Below are 9,918 nucleotides of genomic sequence, written 5' to 3'. Positions count from 1 at the left end.
ACAAAATGATGGTACTGGAACACAAAGTTTTCACAATTTTCCTCGTTTAATTGGGAAAATCAATAAGTAAAAGTTGGGTTGATTAACAATTTGGAGACAAAATATATCAAACAATATTATTGTTGGCAAGCGACTGGACGGAAAAAAAATTCTTCTTGCCCATCCCATCATTACATTTCGACATACTTCCAACACTAGTGGATATCTCAAAAAGAAATTTGTTCAATAATCTTGTAAAACATAAGCCAACAATTCGCAGAAAAAAACTATGGTAGGAAAAGTTTTCCTCCCAAGACAAGAACATTGAGAATGATTATGGTTGATCGGCACAGGAATTACATATGTCATCAGAGACATCTGTTGGCTTGCTATAAGCTTTTTGGCTTATAGCAAGCCAACAAACTAGGATTGTTGTCCATTTTTTGTGGTCACAAGATAGACCAATTCGATCACTCGCGAAATTGGCGCATGTCATAATCGTGTTTCGCTGTATCTCAGTAACCCAGCAGAATTTAAAAATTCTGAAAACGCCAGATATTTTAAAATTCAGTAACATGGCATATTATCTATGAATCTGAGCCTGCTTAATGACAATTTCGATGTGTTGGATAACACGGCACCAATATCTGACTTCACATGGCGAGCATGCCATTTAAGCCAATTTATCCTGATTTCTGATTAAAATTATTGCTACAAACGTTTAACAAAATCCACAAAAATGTATAAAACCCCTTAATCTACTAAACTAACCCATAGCTGAGGTAGTGTGTCAACAGCTTCATATTGAACGAACAATAAATAAAACTGCATGTTTCATTTGGAGAGAAACTCTTATCAGCTGTAATAAAGAAGAGTACGATTTCACGAATATACAGAAGAATATTAACTAATCAATCAGTTTCTGTTTTCGTTCTGTGTACTGTTCTAGATCAATTGAAGGGCTTGAGACAAGTTGTTAGAAAATGTCTAAATTATTGTTCATAGTATTACTAGCTGTTCTTAATAATTACAGTGTGTGCGATCCAATTAACAAAGAGGTAATGTTCGAGCCTTTTTCGATCCAATCAAAAATATGATTTGAATCTTTTTTGGTTTCGTCATCAAGCATTCTTCGCTACGCTATGAACGAATCAAGCGCCAATTCACGGCCAATGTAGGCGCAACGCACTTGCAGGGCGAGGGAACGGATTTTACGGCCGAGGCAATAGCTCGATTATGGCGGAGCCAGAGCGGAGCAACAGAGATACAAGGTTCGGCCAGTTACAATCAACATTTTGGAGCATACGACGGAAATGGTAAAGCCAAAATCAGTGGGATGCTTACTCTGACGCATAATTATTAAACTGTTAATTTTGGGCATAAATTAGAGAAATGGCTGAATTTAGAACCTAGCAACTTTTCATTACACATTTCTTTTTATGAAATTTTAGAAAACTAAGATGCGGCCATAATCGAAAATAAAATTTTTGAATGCTGCTCTGCGAATAACTATACCACGTTGGCTGTAAAAATCCAACCGATTTGGATGCTACTCTAATGGGAATCTTCATCATCATCGTGACCGAGCAATCCGGGTACTCCGAATAATGACCGAATGATTTCCAGGTTATTCGATCTTGTCCGCATGTCCAGTCCTTTTGAACACCTGCCGCACGCGCCATCTTCGTCGATTGCAATTAACCTGCGAGTTAGAGGTGTGCGCCGATGCATTTTTAATCGGCGGCGGCGTAAGCGACATTTTTGGCCGGCGGCGGCGGCCTTGGCGGCGTCACACCGTTGGACCCTAACGGCGGCGGCGCGCCGGCGTGACGAATATTGACGCCTATGTAACTAAAAAAAATTCTTGGCTGTACAATTCCTTTCCCAAATTTTCGGTTTCTATTGTAACAGACTTCCCGAGCAAAGTCGAACATCAAAATTACAACAACTAGAAATCATATTTTGATAATAGCATCAAATTGAAATCTAATTTTGCTATCAGTTTCTGATTTTTTAAATATGATATCAAATTTTGATCCCCTCTTGCTATCCTTGTTTCTTAGAAGAATTTTCTATGTTTATATTTCTTTGGTGAAACATTAAATTGAATACATATTTTGTTATCAAAATTTTTTGAACATCTCAATGAGCTTTCAATTTACTCTCACTAATAGCAGAATTAGTTTTCTGTTTGATGTCATAGGACAATTCTGTTGCTCTCCATTTTGATCTTTTAACCGTTAAAACGACCAGAACGACAACAACCTGAGTAATCATTTGCCGAATATCACAACATCATGTTTAGTATTCATTTTGTTGTCAGACTCTGCTCGGGCTCATACATACAAACAAACGTTACAGCTTAAAGAAAATCTAAAAAAATCATCGCCCACGATGTACTAGCGACATCTGTTGAACACATTGCATAAAATGTAATTCTCGCAACCATATCGAATTTTTTTTCAACTGGAGCTTCAATAGTGGCCACCCTGCTTGCCAAATGCAGGATAATAAATGAAAGGTGGAACTATTTTTACAGTTGTAAAATTTGAAGAACGAAATAGAAAAATTGTCGATGTCGCATACTACGACTTCGCATGAAATAATGATTGCAATGGACAAATTTGAAGAATGCAGAGTAACGACTGTATTTCAATGACCCATAATAATTATTTATTGTTCTATATTTGGGAAATTAAGCAACGGTAAAAATTTTTTTGTTTTGTTTGAGGAAATTAATTGTTGTTGTCGTTTCATTGTTTTTGTTTCTATTTAGTCATCTTTACCGTAAGCCCGGGGACAATTGACAGCGCCAATATATTGAATTCATAAGCAAATTTTGGGGGTGATATGGTGATTTTTTTTTGCTGCTAGAATTCTGATAAAAACACAAATTCTATTCAAAACGAATTGTTAAGCTTGGTGGTGATGTACTTTCATTGGCCAAAATGTTTTTCATTTACGATTCTCGAGATAAAAAGCACCAATGATTTAACGATTTCAAACTTCACACAACAAGAAATTCAAAACATGTTTAGGAAGGAAGAGAGCCGGTTGTTAAAAACAGACTTCCAGCTAAATATTAATAAGATTTATGTAACTTTGCTGATGGTTTTCAGTTAGGGATAACTTTATTCTCTAATAATAGTTTTCTTTATTCACATTTTGGAATAAGGTTTTTCTAAATGTTGTTCTAGCCGCATTGACGGCGTTCATAACACACGTAGCGAAACACGCTTTTCTCTTGAAACTTTTTCGTTTCGTTGTTCGTGGTACTCATACAGAGAAGGCATACTAGCGCCACCATCAAATCGGTGGTGCATATATGAAACAAGCACTATCTTTCAAGTTGTCTCTGGGTTGTTTACCATCGCTCTTTTAGAATCCCGCAGATATCAGGTACCCTAACACGAGGCGTTATTATTGGTATTACTGCGCAGAAATGTCACTTTTAATGATCGTGTAAGGACACCTTTCAAGGTAGACACATTACTTCATTTTCCAGGCTGGTGTTTACTTTTACTTCTTGTAAGTACAAAATCGCCACAATGATAAGGAATACGATTCCCTGGTACTACATTTTCTTACAACGTACGATCTGCTTCTATCTTGAGTGCAAAGTATGCTCGATGTGCTGCAATCATACATTTCTACACCCTGACGAAACCTAAATATACAGTTACTATCAATCATAATCATTCCACGACTTGACGTGTTAGCTCCTGTTAGGTTGAAACTGATCACTAAACAAGTCTGATTGAAAATGGCCTGAGCGTATCTCTAGTTTTCGTAGCACCTGCATCCCGCCAATTTCTCCAGCAGTTCCGGGGACCAACAAATTCTAATCCATTGCATACATTCGATACACCGAATCAATTAAATTACTAACATACTGTTATGTGCTTAGTCATCGATTGGCATCGTGTTGTAACTTAAGAATGGGTTGTGAACAACTCCCACCTTGGGCACTGCGACAAGAATGAATTTCACATTTCCGGCCCATATTGTTTGTTTTGGTTTGCATTAGATTAAAACGACCGTGCGGAAACTAAGTAACGCATTTAGCTCTGTGTCAAAATCTCTTCACTAACGCCACTGATTTGTAATTGAAATCGACCTTTTTTTCTACGAGTGATGAAAATTCATCTCGTATTACGTCTTATTTGTCTGTGATACCGGGCTGGTGCAAATCACTGAAAATCTTTCTTGAGTGGGGCTAGATCATACGATGCATAATTTATGAGACTAGAAATCTTACCCTCTGCATCGCCACATCTGTGCACCAGCGTCGCGAAAAGTCAAGATCACTTTGCTCAACTATTCTTCGAGAAATTTTTTTTAAAAATTGGTAACGATTCAATCAATTATAAATAAACCACGTATTGAAAATAATTTTTATGTTTTCACAAAACTAGTTCACGCAAAAAAAAAATGACATTATACTCAAATGTTTAGTAGGTGGTTGTGTCTGAATATGTTTAATATTTTTATGATTCTAATTCAAAACTCGATGAAACATTGATTTGTATTAACTTTATTGACTAAAATAGTCAAGAATTGAACGACGTGCAAGGATTTTCGTAAATTCTCGTCGTGTTATCGTGATATTTTAGTCTTGAGCTTACCGTTGGATTTTTTACACAGAGTCACATGTCTTATAGTTTTCTAAATTATTTCACGGACATGAATTGTGGTTAGGTAATGTATTTTGCTCAGCGCAGTTTCATTTAATTCCGAACATTTCTCTGAATTTTAACAAAGGAATGTCTTTGTATCTAATGCTCGTGCCTATGAGACTGGTTGCTAGCAGTTGTACACAATAGCTCACATAGAAATTTCAAAACCAAAAAGCAGAGCGAATAATCCATGAATAATAGTCTGAGTTCCTTGTATTTTTTACGTAAGTATAATAAAATTATGTGGAAAATTAATTACTTCATGAATTACATCATGAACAGTTTCACGAGCTCGACTGGTGAATCGTGTGTAGCATATTAGGAATTAAGAATCGGTTAAAAAATCAATGAATAATACACTGCGTTTCAATGAAATTGATTAGGTGCAAAGATTAGGATCAGGCACATAATCGTAAATTTCAGGCACATATATCTTGAAAGTGGAAGTTTTTTTTTAATTTGTGGACCATTTCACGCACACGAATGGTGAATTGAAACTTATATGCTCACAATCATAACCAGTTGACGAAGCAAGAATGGATCTTTGAATTATATAGCGAGTGTCGTGTAGTGGTTTTAGAGAAAATATCAAGATTATTTTAATTTTGTAATCCAATCGACGACCACTAATACCAAATAATTATCAAGACGTGATAAATCATGAATCAGTTAACGTCGTATATTCGGTCCATAGACAATGTTCCTAGATTTGTGGATAAAGTTATGAACCAATAATATTAGAGCTCGCGAATTGTCGGCGCAAGAAAAATGCATCGGCGGCGCGCCGCCGATCTACCGTTCGGCGTCGGCGTACGTTAAAAATTACCTGCGGCGGCGGCGTGGCGCGGCGGCGCACAGGTCTACTGCGAGTACGCTACATGTCCAGCTAGTGATTCGATCCCTTTGCTCTTCTGATCTTCTTATTGCACCATCAAGCGCTATGTTTACTATTAGATTAGAGAGTGCATCACCCGAAATCAATATACTGGCTCGATTAGTAAATTCCCCATGCTATTCGTAGATTTGTGCCTTCACTCTGCTTCAATCCTTCTAGCGTCACAAATGAGACGGATGTCACTCCGGCTACTTTGGCGCTTGATTTGACCCATCCAGCGTCATACGAATCGGTTTAATTAGTTTTGTTGGAAAGCCATGTTCAAGCATTATCTGCCATAGTTCGTTTCCTTTCACTGAATCGTGCACAGCCTTGAACTCTACAAACAGATGGTGAGTCCGCTAGGGGCATGATGCCATTTAACCAATCCGATTGCGTTTCTTCTTCTACCCGGATCATACCTATCACGCAATGGATTGCTTCGTAAACCCGATCACTCCAGACTTTTAAAAGTTCAATCGGGCTTCCGTCCTTCCCAACAGTCTTGTCGTTTTTTAGCTCTCGAATAACCTTTCGCACTTCGTTTAGCGTGGATGGAGCCACAGCTTGTCCATCACACCCATTCCTCATTCTGTTTGTGCCTTTTCTACTTATTTGTTCGTTTAATAGCATCTCAAATTGACGAATCTATATCTCCTTGTTCCTAAAATATCATTGGTGCGGTGAAAAACGGTGGAATCTAGAATTATGTTTTTTCCACTTAAAGGTGGGACTTTGCTAGCATTCAGGTTCTTCTGAGCACACTGTTAAAACAAGGCAGTCCATTTTTTTACAAATGAAAATGTTTTTGGAATAAACCTTCCCTACCAATAGGCCCCGTGCGAATCTAGAAACTTTGATAAAAATTTAATAGCTTTCTCTGGCGATTTTGGATCGCAATGTAGTTTCATTGAAAAGTTTTCACACAAAAAAAACTTTAAAATAAAAAGTTATTCTGGAGCCCCCGAGAGAATATTTTAATTTTACTTTCAAATGAAAGGGAAAAGCCCATTCTATCACATGCTGAAGTTTTAGCAATGTCGATTTTTTCTAATAAAATTGTTCTTTCCAAATACACCGTGACAGATACTGCGTCATAACGTCCCAAAACAGTGAGCGGCATAACATCCGGGACATTATGACGTACGAGAATGTATCATAAGATCCGAAACTAAGAATGGGTCATAACAACCGAAGTTATTCTCGTCACAACGTTCGCGAGTAGCTCTGCTTCATATAATGTCTGGGATCTTATAGCGCACACTGATATTGGAATGTTATGACGCAGAACTAATGCGACATAAAGTCCAGGATAATGTTATAATATCATTATATGACATTATGATGCGCCCTTCTTTGGGACCTAATGCCTTGCGACGTTATGATGCTGTTCTTATGCGTCATGATACGCGAAACTATCAGTGCATCAAAGGATTCTGGACTTTATAACGCAGTTTCTGCATCATAACACCCCAATATCGTGTGAGCCATATAATCTGGGTATTATGACGCACAGTACGGATTTCGGACGACTCTGTGACAGGAATCAGGAATCAGAATATATTGGCGTAAAAAGCACGTGACACTAGGATGGCTGCGTACTTTAAAACGTACATTTATTTTCGGACCTTATTACGCACCCTTGTTGTGATGCATGTTCCGGACGATATGCCGCACATTATTGGGACATTATGACGCAGTTCTTATGCGTCACAATATCCGAAACTATAAGTGCGTTCCAGTGTCCAGAACATCGACTGCGGAATTAGATCCCAAAAAGAATGAAAACGGACTTAGGACAAATTCCAAGTCTAAAAATATCAAAAAAAAAACTTCGAAAAAACTTAGTGAATTTCACTCGTTTTCAGCATATAATGACTACAGTAGACTGCCCAGAAAAACGATCAATTTTTGAAAACTCAATCGGCCCACCCTGAAACAATTCCTAGTCCAGGCAGGAGTTTTGTACCAAATTTCCAAATCGGGCAAGTCTGGATGGATAAAACTCACTATTTCGCATTTACACCGTTGGGTAGCACTGTGTGCATCAGATTATCACTGCAAATAAAAATAAGGAAGAAAATTTAATTTTCTACAACTTTGTCGAAGACTGTAAGTAAATCCGACTATGCTAGAAGAAGTTATTAAACTTTTAGCGAAGTGATGTCTGAGTCAGTTTTTGCATGAGGCCTAGCAGCGCATGGTTGCGTATTAGTACTCCCACGAGCTACATATTTTTGTGAAATAACGGATAGGATTAGCTCAATACTACTACTTTGATATTCAGAAGAAAATTAATACATAATACGAGTCATGTTTTGATTATAACATTTTATTTTCACCTGCGACCGCATCGACTCGAACAGACCACATCGACCCGAAAGGGCTGCTTATCATTTCTAAGAGCCGGTGTGGGAATTAGGAGGCAAACAAACCGCGCCTAGGCCTGAGGGGAGTGCGGTAGTAAAAAATGCGAGATCTCAGTGTGCGTATTTTAAATGTCAGATATCTCAATTGTAGAATCAACTAATGCTGTCCGCCGATTCTAATGCAGAAACGGTAATGATGGGACCATCAAGAATTCGTCAGACAACCTCAATTGATCCCCTTCGACACAAGTTTGGGCTTAGCAAGCCGTAACGCGGGTGGCGGCGTGAAAAGTTCCGATCAGGGGTTGAGAACAGCTTAAAGCAACATCTGATATTGCTCCAAATGCATATGATATCCAAGTCTGACTTGGATAGTACTATCGCGCCTAGTTTGCATACCTCACCAGATTCACGGTTCTTTATTCACCTACAATTCGCCACGGAATCGTAATTTGCAAAAAAAATTAAACAAATTTTAAATGTCTTTCATAGGGCGCGACTACCGACTTAAATTGAAAATAGTGTTCACCTAAAGGGAAGTTCTTTGAACTAGAAATAACACGAATTTGTTGTACTAACCCGCAATCTATTTACAGGACAATATAGCTAGCTCCGAGTGTAGCATTAGATAAACATAAGGGATTACTTGAGTTCATGGATTTTTGCCGGTGGCCACGCCCATTGTGTAGCTGGCGCATGTTTAATAAGCGGCTCCCACGGTTTCCAACCCAACATCTTGCGGGCTAAGTTCAGTTCGTTTTCAGCTTGAATTATTAGTTCTTCAACCTGACCGCAATTTATTTTTTCTTCAATTTCACGTACAGTTGGGGACTAAAAATTCCTGGTTCAATAAAACATTCCATTAAATAAACGTACATTTACTTACCGATGCAACACATTTGACCCGCTCATTGACGACCTGCTCCGTATATCGACGATAGGCCGCATCTTGGGGCATTTTGGCAACAGCTCGTAGGATCTTATTGTACAACGCCGTCAAAGTATGGTGTGGATTTTTGGCCACGGCTAATCCGGTTAGTTCCGTCGCCTACAATGTTAAAAAGTTCTTTATGACATAATCGTCTAGATTCAAAGCAACTACAAAAGCATCAGTTCTTAACATTATCAATATTTTGCTTTTACAACAATTCCATACCTTTTTAATAGCACCAGACATCTTTCTGTGATATTTAATATGTTAATTCTTCTGTACGTTCTAAATTAAACAAAATTGAAAATATTCCAAAGTTCTCCTTGAACGTCAATACTCAATAAGAAAGAAAAGTCAATAAGTGAGAAGTTCGTAACTCAAAAATTAGACAAACTGGCAACCAATGCCCGCTAAGGAGCCGGTTTGGTGCTGCGAATCAAAACTGATAGAATTTTAAATTATTAGAGCTGTTTTTCATTACATCATATCTACGAGAAACGTCAAACGGAGAAAACCGCGTGTAAAAATTCCTTTGTAACTTTTAAATTTATTTAACGATTATACCACATAGAAGGCTATTAATTCAACCATTCACTCTGTATTTACTCATTGCAGGATCGTATAAGCATATATTACATGGTTTTACCGCTGATAATATACACTAAGGCAAAATGCATAGCGAAATTCATAAGATTCATCTTATGATGACTAGAAAAGTAACAAAACTATGTTTTCATAAGATTAGTATGAAAAACATACGACTTTTATGATTACCTTCACATTCTATAAGTTATTGCATATGCCTGTCGTTCGAGTTTCATACGAGCATCTTATGATTCTCATAAACATAAAAGAAATGTATAATATTGTCTTATGATAATTCAAAGATGCCTTATGGAACATGAAATCATAGCAAACCCATTTGACCAAATAAATGCCGTTTCACAAGATAATCTTATGATTTACATACGTGCTACTTGTGGCTAAAAATTATGCGATATTCCTATGGAATTCGCTGTATTTTTGCCTGAGTGTAGAGATAATTGATAATAATTATTTTATTACATTTTGCCGATCGCTTTTACTATT

The 9,918-nt window shown here is 37.5% G+C and overlaps 2 protein-coding genes across 2 annotated transcripts; one reads left to right on the top strand and one right to left on the bottom strand.

Annotated features, from left to right (window-relative positions):
* The first annotated feature begins 859 nt into the window (after positions 1-859).
* LOC131691246 (uncharacterized) lies at positions 860-8,527 on the top strand. The gene is made up of 3 exons (XM_058977487.1): positions 860-1,037; positions 1,106-1,295; positions 8,391-8,527. The coding sequence occupies exons 1-3, from the start codon at positions 963-965 to the stop codon at positions 8,429-8,431; spliced, it is 306 nt and encodes a 101-aa protein (XP_058833470.1). The 5' UTR covers positions 860-962; the 3' UTR covers positions 8,432-8,527.
* LOC131691245 (NADH dehydrogenase [ubiquinone] 1 alpha subcomplex subunit 5) lies at positions 8,464-9,212 on the bottom strand. The gene is made up of 3 exons (XM_058977486.1): positions 9,055-9,212; positions 8,785-8,946; positions 8,464-8,729 (listed from the first exon to the last, which is right to left on the bottom strand). The coding sequence occupies exons 1-3, from the start codon at positions 9,073-9,075 to the stop codon at positions 8,541-8,543; spliced, it is 372 nt and encodes a 123-aa protein (XP_058833469.1). The 5' UTR covers positions 9,076-9,212; the 3' UTR covers positions 8,464-8,540.
* Between the last annotated feature and the right edge of the window lie 706 nt (positions 9,213-9,918).

The sequence above is a fragment of the Topomyia yanbarensis genome, chromosome 3, assembly GCF_030247195.1.
Source record: "Topomyia yanbarensis strain Yona2022 chromosome 3, ASM3024719v1, whole genome shotgun sequence".
NCBI lineage: Eukaryota > Metazoa > Arthropoda > Insecta > Diptera > Culicidae > Topomyia > Topomyia yanbarensis.
This window is presented reverse-complemented; position numbering and strand designations above follow the sequence as displayed.

Bases quoted from the DNA above. Each gene is read 5' to 3' on its own strand.
- LOC131691246 (XM_058977487.1), top strand. From the start codon at position 963: ATGTCTAAATTATTGTTCATAGTATTACTAGCTGTTCTTAATAATTAC. The intron at 1,038-1,105 runs GTAATGTTCGAG...TTCGTCATCAAG, and splicing joins GCGATCCAATTAACAAAGAG to CATTCTTCGCTACGCTATGA. The intron at 1,296-8,390 runs GTAAAGCCAAAA...TGTCTTTCATAG, and splicing joins TGGAGCATACGACGGAAATG to GGCGCGACTACCGACTTAAA.
- LOC131691245 (XM_058977486.1), bottom strand. From the start codon at position 9,075: ATGTCTGGTGCTATTAAAAAG. The intron at 8,947-9,054 runs GTATGGAATTGT...TTAACATTGTAG, and splicing joins TGTCTGGTGCTATTAAAAAG to GCGACGGAACTAACCGGATT. The intron at 8,730-8,784 runs GTAAGTAAATGT...AGGAATTTTTAG, and splicing joins GGGTCAAATGTGTTGCATCG to TCCCCAACTGTACGTGAAAT.